Source organism: Protopterus annectens, chromosome 3.part0 (genome assembly GCF_019279795.1).
Source record: "Protopterus annectens isolate FY-2018-M chromosome 3.part0, PAN1.0, whole genome shotgun sequence".
NCBI classification, from domain to species: domain Eukaryota; kingdom Metazoa; phylum Chordata; order Ceratodontiformes; family Protopteridae; genus Protopterus; species Protopterus annectens.
In genome coordinates, this window is record NC_056731.1 from 559,779,172 (window position 1) to 559,804,334 (window position 25,163).

At 39.4% G+C, this 25,163-nt stretch overlaps 1 protein-coding gene across 1 annotated transcript in view; it reads right to left on the minus strand.

Annotated features, from left to right (window-relative positions):
- The window catches only part of CNTNAP2 (contactin associated protein 2), a 7,772,136-nt gene that overhangs the window by 178,919 nt on the left and 7,568,054 nt on the right, over positions 1–25,163 (minus strand). Inside the window, exon 21 of the mRNA XM_044064985.1 lies at positions 3,552–3,779. Coding sequence (XP_043920920.1) covers positions 3,552–3,779 — 228 coding nt within the window. The remainder of the gene's footprint in view (positions 1–3,551; positions 3,780–25,163) is intronic.

Sequence of the window (25,163 nt, forward strand, 5' to 3'; positions counted from 1 at the left end):
AGGAGAAAGCACAGGGAACTGACCTTTACACATGCCTGGAGGGGTGGGCATTAATAAGTACTGGAGCTATACATGTGTATAATAATAATAAAGCACATGTGAAACAAGATAACCTATTGTGTAAGCACAATTATACCCTCCATGGTGAGTTTTATTGGGGAAATAATGCCCTTCCAAGAGTGTAGATGCCCTCTGCCCAAGAGTCAGGCCTCACAATAACCTGGAGGGAGGCATTAGTTTCACATTAGCAACCCTGTCAGGCATTATTGCTTGCATGCTGGCGTGTTGCTAAGCCATTATAAATGGGTGGAAGAAGATCTAGTTTTGTTTGTACATAAGCCTTTTTCTCTCCCTCTTTCATATTGTCATAAAATGCGTTTTCAAAAACTTGCAGTAAAAGCTATGGAACTGGTGAATTACAATATTTCTATCTTAACAAATTTCACTGCAAGGCACTGTTATTAGCCCTAAGTTTCACAACATTAGGCTTCAGTACAGAAATGCTTCAGGCCCTCTTTACTTATCAACAACTTTCGGACTATTTATTAAATACAAAAATAATAATGCTGTTGCTTTACTAAGTACTATACAGTGCTTATAAACTATACAGACCACATTTACATGTACAGCCTTAAGATAACATGGATATGCTAAATAATTGCACTCTGTATATTACTAATCTTTCAGTCTTTTAAAGTACAACTACAATGTTGAGACTGCCATTGCGTGTGATCATTTGATAAATCTGCTGTTCACTACTGTTTCTGTTTTTATATTACTATCAGTTTAAGTAATTTCATTATTTACTTTTTGAACTAATTCACAATTTAATTGCTTCCTAGAGCTTTTTCCACTGGCCCTGCACTGAAAATAGGTTGCAATCACGCTGAACATCACAATAGTCAAAACAGGAATAAAATGGACCCCTCCTTCTTCTAGGACATAGGTTTCAGGCCCTATTTTATAGGGTAAATGGGATGTCTGATCTGGAATAGTTTATACACTTCTGGAGACCAAGCCAGGAGAGGGATAGCAGAATGCTTGGCAGTTGACAATAGGTATTGTTAAAATAGTAACAGGAACGTGAAAAGAATACCCAAAGGATTAGAACACTGGGAATTTGCATGGTAGTGCAAAGCAGGGGAAATGGAATAATTATTAACCGTATCAAAGGACACTTAACTACACAGGAAGGAAAAGAAGGAAGGCGGGGATATGACAACTTGGATGGCTTACAGTCAAGACTACATTCAAAGATAATATTTTATTTATTTTATTTAACATTTGTCTACCCAGAAAGTGCGACTTGGAACAAAGCTAATTTTCAGCAGATGCCCAGGGAGAAACACTCTACACTCGTGTCTTTGTAATGTGAGAGGAAACCCACACGAACGCAGGGAGGACATGCAGACTCTGCACAGAAGGCAACCCAGCTGAGAACTGAACCACAGAACCTCTTGCTGTGAGGCGACAATGCAACTACTGTGCCACTGCACCATCATTTTCTCTTGGAGATTGTGGCGGACACATATATCATTATTATAATCATCATTATCATCATTAAGAGAAAGTGTGTTACTTTAACAGTGGACTTGTAGAGTCAGAGTAGGAAAGAGGATAGAATAGGACAGAGTAGGAAATGGAATAACATTCAGGTACACGTAGTGGGCCACAACTCTTCTATTAGTATCTGGCAATAAGAACAGAATGCATGAAATGTGTTTTTTCTTCTTCTTTCAGTCTGGTTAGCCATTGTCTCCAAGAATACAAAAACCATGATAGATTAGAGAGATAATATGCAAAAATAATCCTTTTAAACATCTGACCACAGTACAGATTTCCTTATCACCATGAATTTAAAATTGTTTTATTTTTAATTCAGTGATATTTATTTATTTATTTTTTATACTACACACATAATATGCAGGTGCTGGCCCAACCTTGGCCTCACCCATCTATCTTCCTGTGAATTATGAGTTTTACCCAATAAGAAGTCTGATTCTGACAAGTAGGTGGACAAGTGACATCTTAGAGTAAGGGAATACTACCCTTCGTGACGTCACAGTGCAGAATTGTTTTAAGTTTGCATTCCTGATAATTAAGATATTAACATCACAAACACCCACAAGATATCAGCTCTTATCTCAACATATGCCCTCAATTAACAAAGCAGCATGCTTGCAGAAGTATATTTCTATATGGCTAAGCAGGACAAAAAACATCTCTGTGATGTTCTCCATTTTCTCTTCTTCCAGGCAAGGCACTTACATCCTGTGCATGAATGCGTATGTAGAAAACTGCACTGCTAAGTTAGTGGTTCACATTTTTAAAATTTTGTCCCACTACTCACCTGGTTACTAAAACATCAAAACATCACATTAATAAACTTTGTTTGGTAGGGTTTGCCTGTACTGTAGCAACCTACTTCATGTGGAAACATCTGCATACAATACACTTTCGCTGGAAATCTGCTTTATTTGGCAATATTTATATATAATATAGTTATATGCTTTAAAAGCTACTATGATAATCTTTCACATTTTACTTAATTAGTAGCAGGATATCCATTTCTATGAACTCACTACTGGTTTAGTAGTACAGAATCTGTTTCTGGTTGTAAGGAGTCTATTTCTGAAAACAGGACCCATAAGGCAGCTAGATAAAAAGCCACTTGCAGACTCAAAGTAGCATAATGAAAGAGGGAAAAAGGCCATTAATTACAGAAAGTGTCTCTGTTCATGTTAACAATGAATTTGATGTTGCAACTATTACCTAGTGTGTCTAAGCAGATGTTTTGAAAGCAATGGCAAAAGGTCTTCATGGGTCTTTGCAGACACCAAGGTCACAGTGGCAAGTATCTTACAGTGTGAAGACTGTCATCTTTTATGGAATGTCTTGGGCTCTAACACCAGCCACCTGATTACTTCAATTATTCCAGGACATACCCTCACAAGCTACAGCATCGGTACGGTTATTCTTCACAAGTTAGGTGCATCTACAGATGCTGGAACGCTTTGCAATATCTGCAGCTTTATGTATAAATTATTGGAAAAGTGCAGACAAGTGACAAGGAAGAATATCAAGGTTATGATTTTTTTCAAATGCAGTGAAATAGAAAAACAGATGTTTGTGTCAGATTTATACCAAAGCCTTCTGCACAAATAATGTTTGTTTCTAAACAAATGCTGCTAGAAATCCATTCGAAAAAGATAAAGGTGCCATTCTGCTGTTATAAAATTCCTTTACATAGTTAAGAATCTGTAAAATGGAAATGTGGCAGGTCTGTTTATTTAACATTTTGTAGCAATGCTGAATAAAAGGCAATCAATGCAGCAAGCAAATTGCATGACCTCACTTGCAGCAGCTTTCATTTATCTACCTAATGATATTACTCAATGTCAAACTTCTCTTTAATTCCCTGGACTTGTCATACTTTTTCTTTCCCTGTGATGCTGCCTGAATATTAAGTGCTCTTCTGTTCCCTGAAGCACATCTGGCAGTGTCAGAACTCCTGAAATATTACATTTTTTTCATAATCACTGCAGACTTACCAGAGTCTAAATGCCAGTGATCGGTAGTGGCAGACATTGGAGGGATAGTTAGAGGCGAGGCTCCGCAGTTTGACTCAACCAGCTCTCCTTGAACGCTGACTAAAGAAGGAGCACTTGGTCTCAGGGCTGCCTTCAGTGGAGCTATTTGGTTGAACTGAACTCTAGATAAGCAGCCAACAAAGCCGGGGGTGTTGTAGTTACGAATCTCTTCGCTGATTTCTCCTATGTCTGTAGAAAAAAAAAGAGAAAATACAGGAGGTTTTTTTTTTTTTTAATTTACAGGAATACACTCCAAACCACAAGCCAAGTACCAAACCAGTAAAAACAAATATAAAGGAGCCAAGCCAGAACACATTCGATAGATTTTATTAAGCGCTTTCGTCTCACAATGGAAACTTCATCAGAATGACATTCAAGCAAACCCAACCCAACTTATATCCCTGCTACCAATTAAACAATTACTTACAGCAATCTTTCCTTAAAGAAAGAACACCCCCCCAAAAAGACACACGATGCAATATAAACTACTTAGTGCTAACTACATATCCTAATTAAATATATATATATATATATATATATATATATATATATATATATATATATATACCTACATTTTATAAATAAAACTTTCACATATTGTTCTTGAATCACTAATAATAATAATACTCAAATATTATTTTAAAAATCATAAAACCATTTATGTCCAAAAATTATGTATATTTACAGACATTTCCAACTCCAGTAGAAGATGAATAAAATAAAATTAAATGACATCAAAAAATACATAATCTGAATTTACATAAAACCTTCTGCTTTCAGCATTAAAATGGAATTTATAGAAATGGTACTCTTCAAACCCGGATATTCTGTGGCATTAGTTCTAATTTGCCATCTTAATCTATCAAGTGTGTCCTGGCTTGGCTCCTTCATATTTGTTTTTACTAATTTACAGGACTGTACTAATTACTTGATTTACAAAATGCTTAACTAAATAGATGAGCGTGTGAAATTATTCAAAATAAAATCATTCTTTTAATTTATGGATTTTCATCTCATCCAGCAACTGACAGAGCCATTTATCCTGCCTTCTGGTTTTATTTTCAGCAGTTTTAAAGTGTGAATTATTTAAAATGATTTGCATACAACAAAAAACTTTCATCCTGGCCAGTTTTATTTTTGTTAGCAGTATATTAGAAACTACAAAATAGTTCAATATAACTAGAATGGCTGAAATATATATTTACTGTATTAGTGTTGAGTGTTCCTACATACATATTTCCAATGGAGTAGCTGAAAGCATGGGCATAGTAACCTGATGTTTGGCTCACCCCTACTACTGTTGCACTGTATACTACAATCCCCATACTCGTAGATCAAGGACAGACAAAAGGTGCCTTCCAAACAGGTAGGAATCATTAGCAAGAACATAGCAACATTCATGACATTATACAGTAATGCATTCTGCATCTTTCATCTTGGTGATGAAACCAGAACTATAGAATATTTTCTATTTGGAACAAACCTTCGTAGTGCCACAAAGGTGCTCCAGGTTGTTTCTCCACTTTTAATTTGTTCATGCCTACTCCCTGCATGTTGACTGTAACCAAAGAAATCTTTTAGGCTACAAATTTTGCCTTAATTTATACACCTGCTATTATTAATATAAAACATCATGTCATATGCATGTGGTTTACAATGCCCTGACACACAGAGATACAAATAAATAAATAAGGAATGGGTATGGGTTTGTGTATTTGCTCCCTCTGGTAGATCACTGATCCACAAGGACTTTTATCAGACTTGGGAAAGAACAGTCTGTTGTTTTACCACACTTAGAACATATTTAAGACCCCTGTATATGGTACTCCCACCATCTGACATGATGGCTGTCAAAACAGGCATTATACTTCACTTTGTAGAGTTCACATTTGTATCTCTTCCCAGTCCTTCATGTTTCACCCTTCCTTAGATGAGTAGCTTTGCTTGCAAAGTGCTGTGTTTTCTGTACCTCAAATCACCATTGAAGAACAGATACTGTCTTATGAGAAACCATTTGATAAGCAGATCTTCACAAAATAGCCCATAATTTAGGATATCAATAGTATTATTCCACTATTATTACTGGAAACAATACTAAATTTGTAAACTTAATACCCTGACTTAGGAATGGGGTCCATTCCCGTCAATGTATTAGAAGCCTAAAGACTTAAATAAAATAAACTGTGAGATATGATATCTCTGTAAAACACTTGCATGTCACCAGGACCTGTACTATGCATGACTTTGCTGTCATTTACAGTTCATAGGTGTATACTAGGCTAATGTCAGCTGGGGCTTGGGGCCTTTATAAGCCTAGCCAATCATCTCAATTTCATCCCACATGTTTATGTGCATTGGAGGTGATTTTTAAAGAGTATACATAAGCTACGGCAAGATTTACAGGCTGCCTCTGTCCATTAAAGACACAGGTGCTAAACCAGAGGTATATTTCCAATTAACCATCCACTGGTCCTGGTTCCTCTTGAATATAGATAGGGAAGAGCTCTGCTTCACATGGATGGGAAACCTGTTCCCACAGAAGGGGAATTCTCTGAAACACATACCTGACCCACCAACATGTCCCATTTAATGTTGCAAGCAAAGTTTAAATCCTTAGATTAAGTAATTCTGATGCTGTTTTATGGTTATGCAAAAGGTCTGTGGATCCAAGGATTCATTTCATACAAGGCATAGACCACCTCTCAGTGTGTAGGAAACAGAGTATAGAGATAGGGCTTTGAGGTAATCTGCATAGGACATGCTGTTTGCACCCTGTATTAATTTTGTGAGTAACCTCAGTGGATTCATAGATTATTACTAGGCTAAGTGCCCTCATGGACTACTTTAAGCCTAGCCAATTACCCCCAGTGAGAATCAAACCCTGCACCTTGCGTTTCTAAGGTAAGCACCTTAACCATTATACCACCCTCCCACCATTCCAGTTGCAGCATTTGCCTAGTCAGCTACATATCGAAGGGGGAATTGCACTCAGTGCTGGACATGATATAGGGTCAAATGCAGTGAACAATGATTCCTTGGACCCAGATGTCATGACCTTGCTTACAAGTTGAGCAACAATCAGACACTTGTTGGTCGAAAGCCAGGTTACCATCTACATATGTACCCAAATCCCTGACTACTGGTTCCGCTATTAGGGGTGTGTTATCAATGAGGGACTTTCCTATGGTAGCTGACTTCCAAAGGCTACTATTTACTTCCTGGCATTACATTTTAAGCAGTGGCTTTAGCACCAGTCATTTGTCTGTGTTAGTCCTTCCGGTGGGATTTTAATGTCTTGGGAGTATTGAAGAACTGCTCCTAGTTTGCATCTTGGGGGTATTCTAGAACTGCTCCTATTTGCATCTTGGGGGTATTCTAGAACTGCTCCTAGTTTGCAGTCTACAAACTTGGTCAGCCAGAGGACCTTGACATTAGTTTTGACTTTCAAGTAGTTGTTGAGGGACTCAGCTAGTGACTGGTCTCTTTGTGTAGGCGATCTCTCCTATCCTAACCCCCTAGGTCCTAGCCATCTCATAACACAGGGGTTTTGTGCCTATATTCGTGAGAGTCTGTTTGCAATACCAGAGTGGGGTAATGTATCAGATGCCTTAGCCAGGTCAGTGTGGGCATTTCCTTGGTGACCTTCTCAAAGAATCCACCAGGATGAGGTGGCATGATCTACCTTTGATGAAACCAAAAACTGGGTTGAATCCAGTGTTTGAAGGTTTTCTATGTGCTTATTGACCATAGCAATGATAATTATCTCCATGGTTTTGCATATCAGAGTAGTCAAACTAATGGGTCTGCACTTCCTGGGCTCCATTGCTGGCCATCTAGATGCAAAGGGATGGCTGTTGCAGTTATCCACTCACATGGCACAAAGCCTGTCTGGAGACTATTGGTAGTTATTTAGAAGTCATCCTGTGATATTATTTAGCCCAATCAATGCAATGTTTTTGGCCTGAGAAAGTGCATCTCAAACTTGTTCCCTGGTGATAGTTGGGGTAGGGGTGGGGGGGTGTTTGATAGTATTTCCTGCGGTGCAGCTACAGGACAGTCAGGATTTGTTACATCTTATGGCTCTGTATAGGTGGCTCCATTTACAATCAGCATTGCAAATGGTTGTGTTCTACCTTTGAGAGTTTGGATATAACTAAAAAAAAGCCTTGTGGCTGTCCTTTGCCTGGGAGGGTTTCTTTGAACAATTAGGCATAGGCAGCTATGTTCTCAGGGTTTTTTGACAGGTTATCATCTAGTAGTATAATGTTTGCCTTAGAATAGTTCCTAAATGTTATGGGGATTAGCTGGAGTCACAGAATCAATTTTAATTACAAAGGAGACAGCTTTGTGGTCTGACCTTATCGGAGAGGACACTACACGGGGGGGGGGGGGGGTATAGCATTCTACCATATTTGTAAGTACCAGGTAGAGTATGTTTGTACCCCCCAGTGGGTATATGGACTATTTTCTCCAGGTATCCTAGTTTATGGCTGTGTAGTTGAAGTTGCCAATGAATATGATATTGGGTTCAATGGGCCTCCAGTAGGTCCAAGTAATAGTTGTAGGTTGCTTGGGTCATAGAAGGTAACCTATAACTGGCAAGAATATGATATGGGATTTTGCTCATGGAGATCTGGACATGGAGGTACTCAAGCATGTGATCCTGTTTTACTAGTCTTGAAGTGAGTTTGTTATAGATATAGATTGATAAACCAAAAAATAAGCACCCTGGTAGTCGGTCTCCAGTCCATTTTATTGTATAAAAAAATCAGTTAAGGGCTTTCATCAAACACAGCTGACTTCATCAAAACAAAAGACTTTTCTTAAAAAGCAGTTTAAATAGATTTAAAACAACCATAATTGGTTAAAAACAACCAATAAAAGCCATTGAATCAGCATAAATCATGAATATTGATGTTTAAAATAAAATAATCAGAGTAGGAAAAACCATTAGGTTAATATTATTCACTGTTATGTTAATGAAACATTGGGAAATGAAATGTTGGGAAAGGGAATATGTTTTCAAAAGTGAATATTTCTCAGAGATTCTCTCGTATAACAGGTTTTTGGATGATATTTTTATTTTATTGAGTATTTGAACAGTACCACCACTTTTTTAAAATTTACCTTTGAGTGTCATGATGAGGAAATAAATTATTTGGATACAAAAATAGTAAAAGGAAAAAAAGGTTTTATTTCTCGAGTATATTGCAAGAAAACCTAAAGGAAATAGTTTTTCCAGCAAACTAGTATATCTTGCGAAATGCAATACCTGCATTTCATTTTATGTTGGAAAGATTGAGAGGCTTCTTAAATCCAGAATATATGAGCATCTATATGATGTAAAAAATATAAGAGAAACTAATGCCTTGTTTAGACATAGTTTACAGTGTGAAGGTTTTTCTGGGTTTAAGTTTGCCATTCTGGAAACTGTGCAAGTAGATTCAAGAGGAGGGAATGGTAAAATGCATTGTGTAAAAATGAATTGTTGTGGCAGTTAAGGTTGGCTGCAAATGTACACTTGACTATCCTGCCAGTATTAAAAGAAAAAGCAGGACAAGTCTAAGCTCTTTTATTTGTTTTAATGTTTCATTAACATGACAGTGAATAATATTAACCTAATTGTTTTTCCTACTCTGATTATTTTAAACATCAATATTCATGATTTATGCTAATTCAATGGCTTTTATTGGTTGTTTTTTAACCAATTATGGTTGTTTTAAATCTATTTAAACTGCTTTATAAGAAAAGTCTTTTGTTCTGATGAAGTCAGCTGTGTTTGATGAAAACGCTTAGCTGATTTTGTATGCAATAAATGGACTGGAGACTGACTACCAGGGTGCTTATTTTTTGGTTTGTCTTTGGTAAGCTCTTCTACACCACTTTACTGGTTTCATTGATATAGATTGAGATGCATCCACTTTTGGTCCCTACCTGTGCAGTAGCTGGTCTGAATGTGTGGAAGGCATTATAGCCCTGCACTGCTGTGGTTCTCACCATGACTTCAAAATAAGTCTCAGCAACTGCACAAACATCCTCATTCTCTGGGGTTAGAAGAGCTTAGAGGAAGTGGAGTTTCTTGTTTAGGTTCCTAGCACTGAACAGTAACAACTTTAAAAGTTTAGCATTGCTTAAAAAAGGCATTATGGTGGAGGACAACATTTTATCCAATACTTGAAAGCCTAGAGGTGACAGGTGTAGACCACCCTTGGCAATGCAATATGGTCCGTTAGCCATATATTCCCATGCTGAAAAATATTGTACCACTTTGGAATGACACCAGAAACTAGGCCAATTATTGAGGTTAACCATCTTTTGTTCATATTGTGGCATCATCCTTGGTGAAGGTAGACTTCTGTTCAATGCTAATGCTAGGCACATACTAGCCTGGGACATAACAGACTGAGAGCTCTCTTCATATAGTTAAGAAAGGTACTTCTCGGGACATTTACACCCTCGTGGACTTTGACTGAGTAATACTGGTACTTGTGGTCTAATGATGATTGTGTGGGTGATTTGTTGGATCCTGGACCCGGATAGACAACTGTCTGTGACTGTCTGCTTATTCAGCCTAGTGAGAGAGGCATCTGTATATCTCACAATGGAATCTCCTAAAATTTTTAAAATATTCAGTAGTGTAACTAAATCAAAACGTGCTTCAACAAAGTATTAGTTTAAGGGTGTGCACACTTATGCAACTAGCTTATTGTACGTTTTTTATTTTTTATATTTTTTCCTCCTAACAGATTTGTTTGTTTTTAAACTGAATTGTATAGGTTATAGGTCACATTAAAGGTGGGAAAAGTTTTGAAATGATTTACTGTGGTCTCATTTTTTATATCACAAAAACCTGGCATTTTAACAGAGGTGTGTAAACTTTTTATATCCACTGTATCTGGAAATTAACTATAAGCTAATTTGTTCCATCAATAATGAACGGCATATACATGAAAATGTACAGTTACTGTCTGTAAATGAAAATTCAGCACTGTTTCATAGCTACAGCTGTGTTACTGCCATTGCATATGTAAATTTTTGTATAAATAGTTCTACATTCTGTTATATGTTTACTTGTACTGCCTGGTCTCTCTGGCCTGGGTCATGATAAAAGAGGGACTTTAGACTGGTTTGCCTATCTAGTTAACAAATGTTAAAGATACACAAAACTTGCTCTATAATGCAGGATCACAGATCTGATAGCATTGTACTAGTATAGTGGGTCAACATGCCAAAATTGCTATCACAAGGACCATTCATTTTAGTCTCCCTGCTATTAATGTGACAAGCTCTCAAAGGTGTTTTGCTAAATCTTATAAAATATTTTAATAATGAGGTGATTTGACACCTTGCTGTCTAGAGAAAAACATGTTGAAATATTCAGTTTAATAGCAGAAAATCCTGCCAGGAAACAAAAGCAAGATATTACCTTGCAGTTTGTTGGTGTTGGACACATTTCTCTACATCAAATTGTCTTACAAACATTGCTGTCTGAAAGGGCTATACTTAAGGATATGGGCACTGCATAGTCTTGGTTTGTCATAATTTCCTAAATCACTTGCCCTGTTGAAGGTCACTGTTGTAGTAAGCTGAGCAAGGTAGGCAAGACTTCCTTTTCTAAAGCAATCATCTCCAACTTGAAACAATGTAGTCTCCAACATATCCTATGGGATTCCCAGGTAAACAGAGACATAATCCATCCATGGTGTTCTGCAATTTCCTCCCTGGGCTAGTGAGCTGGGCCTTCTGAAGATAAATCAAGGGAAAAGGAACAACCTCACAAGGTGGCCAAACCCCCTCATCTGACTCCTCTCAACACCAACTCCAAAGTCCTTCTAGATAGCCAAATTCCTCATGCTGTCATGAAAAGTGTGTCCAACTAACCCACAAAAGAACTTATTCTGCTGAATGTCTCATGAACTCATGCTTTCAGTCACCATTCAAAGCTCATGATCAGAAATGAAGACAGGGTAGAAGAGGAAGACTGTAAACTGAAAATGTAATCTTAACTTTTGCTTACCCTCCACATACAGTGACAGCAGTTTTGTCATTGCTTCTCCCTCTGCTGGTCAGTCTCATGCTCCTCACTACTCCGAGGTCCTGAACAAGATCCTTAGTAGTAATTCTTCCATCTAAGGTAGGAAAGCTATGGGTTTATTTAGTTTCCTTCATTTCTATGGACACCACCACAGCAGAGTTTTTTAAGTAGTCTCGTTATGTTTTTCTTTCGGCTTTTCCCGGTTAGGGGTCGCCACAGTGGAACTCCGGTCCACTAATGATTGGCAATCGATTTTTACAGTGCCAAGGTGCCAGCCCAATGCCCAACCTTCAACGAAGGCACGCTCATTCACGCATGTCTTTCGAACGCCACTCGACCGCGTGGAGGACATGCAGACTCCACACAGAAGGCGCTCCAGCCGAGAATCGAACGGGAGAACCTCTTGCTGTGAGGCGGCAACGCTACCGCTGCACCACCGCGGCTTTTTTTAAGTAGTCTTGTTATATGTACTATTAATTTCAATACAGTTATAACTCCTCCCATTCAAGATGTGCATGACACCTGCAGTGAGGTACTATACATTCTTATAAATCCAAGGTTTACTATATTAGCCATTATTTGGAACGTGCATGGGATGGGATCATGCATGGAGAAGATCGCCTGAAGCTACAGCTCCTGCCAACTACCCCTAATATAGCTAACTGAGCTGCACACACTGCATTTTCTAAAACTAATAGTGTGGGAAAAGCACACACTATTTTGAGCGACCTTCTGTGGAGAATTTCTATACTGTTGCATTCGGCTCTCTGACTAATCTTTCTGCTCAAACTCCAACACTCAAAAGACATGGCACATTAGACAAACATGATTGCAGAGAAGTTAAAAGCTCTCGGAGCCTCAATGGATTCCCTAACAGTGCTGCTTAAACAGACGATGATAGAAGTCCATCAAATTAAACTAACTCAGTAGCACATGAGGCTAAACTACAAAACACTGAAGCTGTGGTTGCACAACAGCATTCACTACTGCTCTTGTGAGAATTCTGCAGAATGTACTGATGTCTTAATGTGCGCTAATACAAACCCTGTTCTGCTATTGAAGTTTATCATAGCAATGTTTTAAACCATCCCTGATGTTGCGCCTTTGTTCTACAGTGTTTCAGCTGTGTTTGTAATTCTTATGCTGTGAGGTTAGTAGATAGGTAGGAGCTGTGAGAATGTTGCACAATGTTTACACATTTACCCTGTATTTTTGGTCTGTTCCTCATCAAAAATGTGGATTCACACAATGCATGCTGCTGGAAAATCTGTTATTTTACCATCTTTATTAGTTCATAAGCACATTATTTTAAATTCCTAATGTTATGCCCTTGTCTTGTTTTTACCTTATCTAGAATTGGGGGGGGGGGGGGTGAGAATTCTGCAGAATGTACTGATTATTTTCATGAATGCTAATGCAAACCCTAATATCTTTCTAAGCTTATCATAGCAATGTCTGTAACTATCGCTGATGTTATAGCTTTGTTTTGCGGTTACTTTCTGCTTTGGAATTATGCTGAGAGGTTAGGAGGTTGGTAGGGGCTATAAGAATTTTGCACAATGTCGTGATGTTTGCTAGTCTTGGTCTGTTTGTCAAAAATCTGGGGTTACATAATGCATGGTACTGCAAAATTTTATTCTGGCATCATTATTAATTCATAAACCCAGTATTTTAAATTCTTAATGTTCAGTCTTGCTATAGTGCTGTTTTCATCTTGTGTGGGTGTCTATGTCCTGTGTGCGAGAGTCTGTGTGGCTGTCTATCTTGTGCCTCTGTCCTGTGTGAGAGAGTGTGTGTGGGTATCACTAGTCAGTCTTGCTGTAGTGCTGTCTGTCTTGTGTGTGGGAGTCTTTGTGTACTTCTGTGGGACTGGCTACCTTGATGCAGTACTGAGGCCAGCATTGCTAAAAAATACTAGTCAGTGTGTGCGTGTACGTCTGTGAGTGGCTAACTTGCTGTGGTACAGTGACTTGTCATAATGTAACATTGGTACTAAATACCAGTCAGTATGTTTATCTTGGCACTTCAAGTCGTTTTAATGGTGAAAATGTAGTAACACTATACAGTGGTCATTAAATGGTACTGAATGAACTATTCAGGGAAGGGGATATAACAGCAATGTGGTCACACTATATTTTTCCTGGGTAGGGCTCCCAACTTGAAAATTGCCGGAGGCCTCCAAAATGCTAGCACCGGCTCAGCTTTTATGTCCTCATTTCTTTGTCTGTCCCACAGTGTGCATCCTACCACCCATCTCAGGCACTTCGTCTCCATTGCCTCTAGTTTATTCAAATGCTCTGCTATTACTGCCCAGGTTTCTGTACTATACAGTAGTACTGGTCGCACCACTGTCTTGTACACCTTACTTTTCAGCTTCTTTGGCAATCTTCTGTCACATACTATACCTAACACTGTGCCAGGTGGGTGCAGCCCCTCTGAGTCTATCTTTTGCTTCTTCATTCAGACTTCCCTGCTCTTCAACCAACCCTCCCAGATACTTGAAGATGCTAACCCGTTACAATACTTTCCCTTCTATCTCATTTCCTGGTTTCTTCCGATTTTCCCCATTTTCTACCATTAGGAATAGATAGGAAATTTACCCCGGGGATCACGACAGGGGTCCAGGGAAGTAAATATTGTGGGAAGAATTAGCCAGGGAATTGTTATGTCTAGGCTTGTACAGGCCCTAGTACCAACCTATGAACCTATGGACCTATTACAACTGTCTTATCTGTACTCCTTTTCATCCTATGTACCTTCAGTTTTGCATTCCATTCCTGTATCCTTTGCTGAAGCTCTTGCTCAGGGTCTGCCTGTAATGCCAAATCAATATACATTCATTTTTTCATAAGGAGGTTGCACAATTCGTGTGAAAGTACAACCTCCAGATGTCTCAAATGCAAAAAAAAAAAAAAATTGTGTGATTTCCAATGAGCGAATGCATATTGGCATTCGCTCATTCGAAGTCTGCATTTTGGGTGCAGATTGCACAATAGCGGGGATCGGGAAATTAACCTTTTCCCTTACTGTAGTGCGATCTCAAAGTTTGTATATTAAAGTGGGGGGGGGTGTGGCGAGTGCAGGGGCTTTGCCCCCCTGCATAACGCTGTATGTAGATGTTTTGTTTTCGAAAATGGTTGAATCTGGTTTTCCAGATTTCCATTTTAGAAATCATGTTATGTTCTGACTTTTGTTTTTTGGCATTTAAAGTCATACAAACATACAACTGCACAAATGCGTTTCGAAGAAATGAATGTATACCGCTACATCAACTGCATAAGCAACTTTGTTAATCTGTCCCCTCTGACCTGTTTGCTAATATAGTCCATCACAAGTATGAATGGCAGTGGGCTCAGAGCTCAACCCTGGTGCACACCCACTCCTACTGAAAACCCTTCTGTGAGACCAAACACTGTTTGTACTTGAGTTACTGGCTCCTTGTACAAAGCTTTAACTAATTCTACCAATGTTTCTGGGACTTCAAACATCCACAGGACTGCCCAAATCAGCTTTCATGGGACCTTGTCATATGCTCTTTCTAAGTCTAGGAATGCCCAGTGGGACTCTCTCCTCATCTCTAGCTTCTTCTCAACTACCTGTCTCACTGCAAATATTGGGTCAGTTGTACTGCATTCTGATCTGAATCCAAACTGCTCACCTCCCATCTTACTTTCTACTACTGAGTATTAATTTATCATTTCTCCTTTGCTCTTGAATGATAGCATTAGCATGCTTATTTTCCAGTCATCTGGGATATGCCATTCTCTCCACACTGCTATGAGTACCCTCAGGACCCATTTCTCCCCTATTTCACCCAGCATCTTTATCATATATGCTGTGTCCTCAACTGAATCTGCTGCCTTCTCTGACTTAATTTTCCTTAGTGCTGTTCTTACTTATGTGGTGGGCTCCTCTTTTCCTCTTCTCTCATCATAGGCTGTTTCTGGGGCAGTACAGCTTCTGTGAGGTCTTCTTTACTCAGAAGCTGCTGGGGAAGTACTCCTTCCATCTGCTGTTAATGTCCTGTGGACTGGTGATCAGGTTGTTACTGTCATTCCTTATGAAGGGTGTCTGATTATTTTCTTTATCTTTCTGCCTTTGCCTAGCAACCTGATATATAATTTATTCATGCCATCTACTGACTCACTTTCAAAAAGTTGACAGAGGAACTCTGATGTCTTGTTCTTTACTATTGCAACTCCTTTCTTAGCTTCTTTGTTAGCCAGCCAGTATTCCTTCCTAGCCTGGTCCATCTTTTCTACCTCCTGCTTTTTCCTGCACACCTTCTTTCTTTTGATTACTTCCTGAACTTCTGCATTCCACCATGAGCTTTCCTTATATACCCATTTCCATACCTGGCTTGGCTGCATATCTGTTCTGTAGTCCTCACACATGCTGTTTTGAGGTGCTGCTATTCTTCAAGTCTACTTTTTTCCTCTTCTTCCTTGAGGTGCTAGAGTCCTGAGTAATTCACTGAACTGTTGTGCTTTATCTCCAGTCAACCTAACAATGAGTGGTTTATGCTGTGGGATGACTGTTTCACTGGGGATGAGTTTGCAATTGCTGATTCTACCCTAGTGCCTTTTCCTTACTAGGAGGAAATCTACCCGAGTTGCATGTTGGACACTCTTGTAGGTGATCTTGTGACCGTCTTTCTGAACCATGCGTTAGCTACTATCAAGCCATTTGCTAGACAGAAATCTAGAATGGCCTCTCCTTTTTTATTACAGTTTCCCTATCCAGGTAGACCTAGGCAGTCCTTGTATCCTGTTCTGTCTGTGCTGATATGAGCTGATATATAGGCTGAATCTGATTGCCGTGAGTCTGTTACTAATTCTGATAATACCCCTCACTGCCTTCTATAGCTGCTCCCTCACCACAATTACCACACCATTTCTAGTCAATAGTAAACTCTGGATCTCAAGTCAAGTGGCTTTGCAGCACTGCCCTTCCATCTTGTTTCCTGGATACATAGGATATCCAGCCTCCTTCTTACCATCATCTTGTTTCCTGGATACATAGGATATCCAGCCTCCTTCTTACCATCATGCCATCTACTTCCAATCTCCATCCTATCAGTAAACCTACAAGGAGTGTAGCAATTCTTAGTTCATGTTTAGCAGGTTGATCGTTTTATGTCCAGCTTTTGCGCAACAGAGCTACACCAAGTAACCCAAACTGGGCAACTGGACACTAGCCAACCAGCTGCTTATTGACCCAGGATTGCTGGGCTTTATGGTGGGCACACATTGGTCAACAGGGGCACATACACGCCTCCCACCATTAGCGTGTGTTCCTGGCATAGGTCAGAGTAGGCCAGGTCCTCAACCCACTTATCACAGGCAAATACCCATGCCCATTTAGCAACATTAGTCAACACAACCGAATCACCTAGAGCCATATTTTACACTATTGAGTGACTATCCATGCCATGGCATGCAGTCTGTGATGTGTGTTCTCCTATCATGGTGATACTGCGCATCACAGTAGATGCCCAAAGCAGTTGGTCTATACAATTCTTACCTCTATAGGGCATCATGAAGAGTCTCTGCTGCTGCTACAGCTCCATTTTTGGTGAGTTTCAGATGGTATCACTCAGCATGTTTTTCATATGTGGGAAGAACCCCACAGAGACACAGGCAGCACATGCAAACTCCAAACAGTCATTGACCACAAGTCAGGACTGAACCCTATACCTCCTGCAGAATTTTAGGGTTATGTTTAAGGTTGGTTTGCCAAAGAAGAGGGCGCTTTTTTGTCCTTGGTTACTTGTTTTTGTTTTATTTATTTGAGAGTTCCCTGAAAAGTTATGAATGTGTGTTGGTTTTCTTTTTTCCTTTCCTTCTGTGCCTTGTCACCATCAATCATGAGGTGTTACTTAGCTTCGAAAGCCATGGAGTATGATTGGATTTGATTCTTTTTGTACAAACAAGAGTGAAGACATTAAGGGTCTGCAGAAATGTTGAACTGAAATGATTTACTGCTTTATTTAAAGGTACAGTTTTTAACATTGGCCAGTTCATGGCTTTTAATAAGCCAACGAATGACTGCTGGTTAAATTTTGAAAGATTGTTTTATAGTTAAGTTCTGGGACAAATGAGAAATAGTTCTATGCACATATGCTGATGGGTGGTCACTTAATGAATCTGGAAGTCCAGGATTAGTAAAATTACTTGGGTCAGGAACCAAAATCCAATCAAAGATGGAATCCAGTCAAAGATGGAGCTCTTGTTATTTTTATACCTAGTTAGTGTTTTTAATAAGTTGTATGAACCCAAATAAGTTCATGCTGGAAGCTGGGAAGTCAGAGATTAAGCTCTGGCAGCTGCCATTAGCATTGCCTAAAATGACAGTTTTATTGGTAATTGTATTGGATATCCAGGATACTATATGTTATAGAATAGCAATTCTGTATCCTGGAGGGATATACGGTACATTATACAATGACTGGCCATTAACATTCAAAAATGAGCACGCAGATTGGTCAGCCCAACCAGCATGCCCATTGTAAATTGAGCATATGTGAATGGAAAGTCCAGTCGTCCAGGCTTTTTTCTATGGAAACGCTATTTTATTATTCATTTATTTTTTTAAATCAACTTTCAAAAACCAGAGACTTCAAAGTAACGAGGGATATGGGACGGAGAAAAATAAAAGGATAATCAGGTATATTATGCAAAACTAGAGAAATGTACTCGATTATCCTTTTATTTTCTCTGTCCCATCTCTCCCATACTTTGAAAGTCTTACGATTTATTTTTTCTTTAGTTAAAAACAAACAAAAAAAAGCAAAGGAGATCTTCCTTTTTCCATTGCATCCTTTACACAGCACTGATGTCCTGCATAAGCATAGCAACAAAAGTAGTCCCACACGCATGCGCAGTACATCAGGAAAGCCCCAGGATATCAGGGAAAAATGAGGAACAGCAGCATGGCACTGTTATACAAGGACTTTTTTCTTCAATAATCTCATCGTATAATAGCCCTCATAACCAAACCACATCAACCATGAGTAAATCCAGCATTAACCACACCCGGCCATGGGCTATTTCTATAATGTTGCATAATATTTTGTATCATTTAATTTGGGAAGGTGATATTTTCAGCATTGGCAAATTCTGGTATGGCATTTGAGTATTGAATAACACTATAGGAGTTAGAGTACAGCAAGGCTAATCCAACCACTTTTTTTGTGGTCTATCTGCTCTAATTATGCTGCACCCAGGAGGAAGAAATGTGGAGTATTTTATATTGATTTGAACCAGGCCTCTCTGGCAGCCAAGACATCAAAGGTATAATGTGCATTTATCTAGGAATGAAGGTTTGTAACTTTGTTGCATGTGCCTCAAAGATTTACTGTAACAAGGTTTAGGGTCTTAGGGGATGTCTGTTTGGAGGAAGGGAAGGATTTGGGTGAATGTCACTGCACAGAGATGTTGAAGTAGAGTCTGCTTATAAATTTCATTTAAAACTTTATATGGGTTGGAGTTTTATTTTATAGTTTGAAAGGTGTGTGAGAAGTATTTCTGGTTTACAGTAGTAGAAGGGTCCTAGGTTAAATAAACGGAATGTTTCACAGATGTTACCAAATATGTTTATTTTCCCTCCATGAGCCCACATCAGTCTAGTCCTACTATCTCAAGTTGCTGTCTTGATAATCTTATAATGAGAAGAGTCATGAAGACCTTACCATCATTGTTCAGTATTGATCTTGGTCTATAAAGAACCTGGGCTAGATGAATCAAGAGTTTGGTATGTTTCCTCCGTCCAGTATCTCATTAAACATCTTACACCAAATGTCTGCTGTCTTATATTTCCCCAATTGCCATATTTCTACTGGAATTCCATCAGCCAAGAGTTTTTCCCACTTGCCTGAGACTTCAAAGCCCTTATCTTTAGATATGTTTTGTTATAATTCACCTCTTGTCTGCATTTGGTATTGTAATGTCTAACCTTCTCAAAAATTGCCCATCTCCTTTTTTATTTTGTTATAGATCTTGGCCCTCAAGCTTCCTATTATCCCATCTGGTTCTGTCTCTAATCAGCCAGTTCATACATTGCATAGCTTCCCTACCTATATTGCTCTCCTCTCTTGCCCAAGCTTGAATTAGTATTGCAAAAAGGTTGGTCTTAGTCTGTTATTATATATTCATAAATAGTGTCTGGATTTTCATTAACTTCTTTTCTCACATTTTTCAGTTTTCTACTGGTCTGCCATTCTATCCTACTTCCTCTGTGTTTTTTTTTTTTTACATTTTCTAGCCCTAAAATATACTTCCTATTACCTTTATCCCTGAGGTCTTCAGCTTGACTCTTTACATTTAATGAAATACATTATTAATGCATCACTTAAAACAGTTGTATCTTGAAAGTGAAGAGCCTGTTAAGATGAAAATGCCAACAACCCTCGAGACCCATGGTCCAACTGTTTTAAGTGATGTATTAATAATATATTTCATATTGAGAAGAATGTATGTCGCATTTGTTTATGTATTTTTTATGTTTTAAGTTTTCACTTAGAACAGTTATAGCAAAGATTAATTTTATTAGTGAATGATATGTTTAGGTTATAATTGTTGGATATGTATTTTTTCGAGAGAGTGGATGCCTTTAAATATTAGGCTGAGAGTCACGTAGTGGTGCAATGATTGGTTATAGCGTATATTAGGTATCATTGTATGTGTTTTTGAATGATGCTTTTGCACTGTTTTTACTGCTGACTTTTGAAGAAGTTTGCTTTATAAGCAAACGAAAAGTGCTTAAAATAAATTGGCAGTTTTGGATTTTTTTGGTGGCTTGCCATGACAGAATTTTTTATTGTTCATATTTTCTTAGATCCCCTGTTACATCATCTTTATCAAAAATTAAATTCCAGCCCTCTGCTATTATCCATACTATTTGCTGTTCATAGGATGATACTAGACTATTGGCCCAGAGACCCTTATACGCCTAGCCAAGAATTTCACCCATGTTCTCACAAAGTCAGGACTTGTTTTCCCTGTCCAGCAGTGACACAGGTGGGATCCCAGGGGTATATTTTCCGTTTTTCATCCAGTCGTCCAGGTTCCTCTTAAAGAGAGCTAGTGAGGTACTCTGCTTGACATGGAGAGGGAGTATATCCCACAGATGGGGGAAGTCATTAGGACACAAATCTGTCTCACCAACAAATTCTATTAATGTCAGAGATCAGGTTGAGGCCTTGCGTGCGGGTTGTGCGACAGCAGTTTGACTTACGGATATGCAGAAACTTCATCAAGGTGGAGTCTGGGACGGACTTGTATGCCAGACACAGGTCTCCTCTGATCAGTTTGTATGAGACTGAGTAGAGGGACAGGGTTTTTAGCCTATCTGTATAAGATAGATGTTAGAGACCCTGGATTTTCCTGGTCAGGAACCTCTGTGGTCTCTTCAACTGCTGCATGTGCTTGGTAAGTAACATGCCGAAGGGAGCATTCTACTCGTTAATGGGAATGATAAGGGAGGAGTACAGGGATGTTATGACCTCCTTGTTCCTGGATGAAATACCCCTACTTAAGAGGTGGGCCATGTAGAAAGCCTTCCGTACAACAGATGCAATGTGGTGGTCAAAAGTCAGGTTGCTATCAACCTGGGTGCCCAAGTCCCTCACAACTGATTGTGTTCTTAGTACATTATTAATGTGATAATTACTGGGGACCCCATTTTCCCCAAAGGAGATAATGATGCATTTCTTGGAATTCAGTTTAAGGCCATGCTTCTGGCACCAGTCATTAGTTTGGGTAAGGCCCTCTTGGAGGATTTTCACATCACTAGGGGAATTTATGACAGTGCCCAGCTTGCAGTCATCTGCAAACTTGGTCAGCCACTGACCACTGATTTTGACTTGCACCTCAGAAAAGTATATCCCAAACAGTAGAGGCCCCAAGAGCAATTGTTGGGGTTCGCCGCTTATTACGGGTCTACTACAAGAGGTGGCTTCCCGTATTTTGACTGAGTGGGTTCCATCAGTGAGTCAGTTAGCTACCCATCTGGTAACATACAGGTTGATGCCTAGCTGGGAGAGTTTATCTATTATGCCCGAGTGGGGAATAGTGTTGAAGGCTTTGGTTATGTCAAGGTAGGCAGTGTGCACTGTCTTCTCATCATCCATGGCTTTGGTGACTGTTTCAAATAAGGTGACCAAGTTTAACAGGCATGATCTTTGACAAAACAAAACTGTGTGGGATCAAGCATTTGGAGGTTGCCGATGTCCTTGTTTACAAGGTCGATGATAATGCATTTCATAGCCTTGCAGATCAGGCTAGTTAGGCTGATGGGCCTATAACTGCCTGGGTTGGTGGATGCTCCACCTTTGTGTAGAGGGATGAAGGTGGCTGTCCTCCATTCTGCTGGGATGAAGCCGATGCACAGGCTTTGGTTGAATAGGGTGCCTAGTGGTGCTGAGAGCTCTTGCCTGAGTTCATGTAGGACACAGCCAGGGATGTTGTCAGGTCCCATGGAGGATGTATTTTTTGCCTTTGATAGGGCATTAATGACCTGCTCCCTGGTGATGAGAGGAGAGGGGCAAGTGGTGGTGATGTCCTGGTTTACTGATGGAGGACAGGGGGGGTGAAGTTTTCACTGAACTTGTCTGCCAGCAGGTTGGCTATATCTATGGTGTTTGTGTATGTGATATTCTTGACCACCAAGTCACAGCAGATTTGGGAGATAACTTTGAGATTGCAGACATATAAGAAGAAGACCTTATGATTGTCCTTAGTGGATGTGGCCAATTTGGGCTCAAAGTTAGCCTTAGAGGATTTCACCAGTGATCTTATTTGCTTGTTCAGACAAAGGAGAGATTGCTTCCAACTTGGCACCTACTCCTTCTTGGTCCTGGACAGCAGATTTTTTTGTTTATTATAGAGCCTGTTTACTGCTGCTGTCCATCAGACAGGTTTACTCTTCCTTGAGGAAGATGATTTGGTCCTGTCAGGTATTCCTGAGTCCATGCAGCTATATAGGTGCTCATATAGTTGTTTGGTGTAGGTTTGGACATTAGTGCTTGCTCCAACTGAAGGGATGATGGCTGTGAAGCTGCTTATACCTGCTCTCAGGAGGTTGTAGTCAGCTTTGTACCTGCTCTCAGGAGGTTGTAGTCAGCTTTGGAAAAGTTTTTTTGTTCAACCCTGGCAAGAGGGGGGGCGCATGGGAGATGGTGTCTTCTAAAGTGATTGCTTTATGGTCAAATCTTACCAAGGAGGATGATACTGTAGAGGTGCTACAGTGGCTACTCATGTTGGTTAGTACCAGGTCCACGATATTTTCATCTCTTGTGGGGGTGTTGACCAGCTGTTGTGCTATTTCTCATAATAACTTCTATAGCCAAAAAAAATTAATCTTGGGAGGAATATACAAATTGACAATAGTCAGTTTCTTTGCAAGTCTGTACCCTCTCAGTATACATATCCTTCCTGTAACTCACCATCTCACCTTTCACTTTTCCTTATGTTATCTCTGTAACTACTCCTTATTTAAGTGCATCTCCAGTGGGATCACTATACGTGCTGAACTTTAGTAAAAGTAAGGCAATGCCATATTCCTTTTTTTCTAGCCATATTAGGCCATTAACATTCCAAGTCAATATTTGTAATCTAATCATACTATGACTGCTACTCTACCTAAATGTCACAGTCTAAGTGTATGCAAGTGTTTTTGTGTGTGTGTGTGTGTGTGTGTGTGTGTGTGTGTGTGTGTGTATTCATGTTTTGTCATAGCAATTTGCAATCTTTGTAATTTCTCACTCTGCTGTTTTATAAATAAAATGCAAAAAAAAATATTTCCCTCTAACCCCTAACCCCAAATAGCTTCAAATTTAAGTATATGCAAAAATGCTTACTGTAAGCACTCCTACTAAGGGGTGCATGACTTGTAGTCTCCTTCCTTTTCCTCTTAGATAAGCTTCCAAAAATATCATTATCTTTTCCTGTTTTGTCTCCCAACCCTCAATGTCAATGCTACTAATCTCCAGTTATTCTAGACCATCCATTCAGTAACATCCCTTTTCCCACAAGGCCCTCTGCTTACCATACCTCTGCCATATACCAATATGTAGTCCTGCACTAATATGGTATCGCCCCCTCCTTTGTAGGTTCATAGGAGGTTACTAGGGTAATGGCCCTAGAGCCCTTACAAGTCTAGCCTTATTTATCAGAGTTGCCCCAATTGTTAGTGGTTAGGTGAATAAGTTCACAGAGGTAAGCATCTCTGGTAATTAATACCAACTTCCTCTAGCCAGCAGGGACATGAACACCACCCTAGTATTGAATTTACGGTCACCCATCCGTTGATCTTGGTTGCATTTGAAAAGGGTCAGGGAGAGGCTCTGTTTCATATAAATTGGAAGCTTGTTCCAGAGAAATGGCAGTTTCTGGGAGATGTACCCATCTATCCAGCATGACCTGTTCATGTCAGAGGCTAGGTTAACATCCCTGGAGTGAGTGACTCCTCCTGCAGTTTGATTCACAAATGTGTAGCATTTCCTTCAGGGCCAGGTCAGAGACTGCCCTGTAAGTCAGACATTGGTCACCCCTTAGTAACCTGTAAGAGACAAAACACAGTGACAGAGCTTTCAGTCTTTCTGCACCTTGTAGTTTCTTGGTGAGAAACCTCTGTGGTCTCTTCAGTTGTTGCAGGTGTCTGACAAGGTACTCAACTACTGGTCTGATGATGGCCGAGTACAGTGACGTTATAACATCCTTAGATCTAGATGTGATGCCTTTACTTACAAGATATGCAACATAAGGATTTCCTTATTAATGTAGATACGTGGTGGTCAAAGTTCAGATTGCTATCAACCTTAGTACCCGGATCACATACATTGTTTTTTAGGGTCTATATCAGAACATCAAAGTTTTAAAACTTCGAATGTTCTAATATCGACCCGTTTTAATCGAATGCTAAAAATAGCGAAGCTGCAGAACACAGAATTCTTTCCTAGGGAAAGAATTTGGTTGGCCGGTTCTGTGGCTTCACTATTTTCAGCGCTGTGGTGGAGATTTACGAGTCGGGTTCAGGTAAGTGTGCAATTGTGTGGTTGTTAGGATTAGGGGGCAGGTTAGGTGAGTTAGGGTTAGGGCGCAGGTTAGGTGAATTAGGTTTAGGGGTGTGTTAAGTGAGTTAGGGTTAGGGCGCTGGTTAGGTCAGTGTGTAATAGTGACGGATCTTAGGGTTAGGGTTAAGGTAAGTGGATAGATAGTAGTGTTTGTATAAGTTTAGTGTAGGGTTAGTTGTAGGATTATAAGTGTATGTGTGTATACTGATGTTTTTTAGGTGTGCTTGTGTTGTGTGTATGTGTTTCGGAATAGCAAATTTTTTCCCCAAGGAAAAAATTTGCTGTTCTGAATGTTCGATATTATGTGGTTTAGATATTTTAGGTTTGATGAAATAGCATTCACTATTTTCATTTTTTGATAACGTGATATAAATGTGTTTTTTACACTTGGGGGGGGGTATTGTCTATAATGTAATTAGCATGGATGAGAGCTTTCCCAAAAGGAATAATAATGCATTTTTTTTGC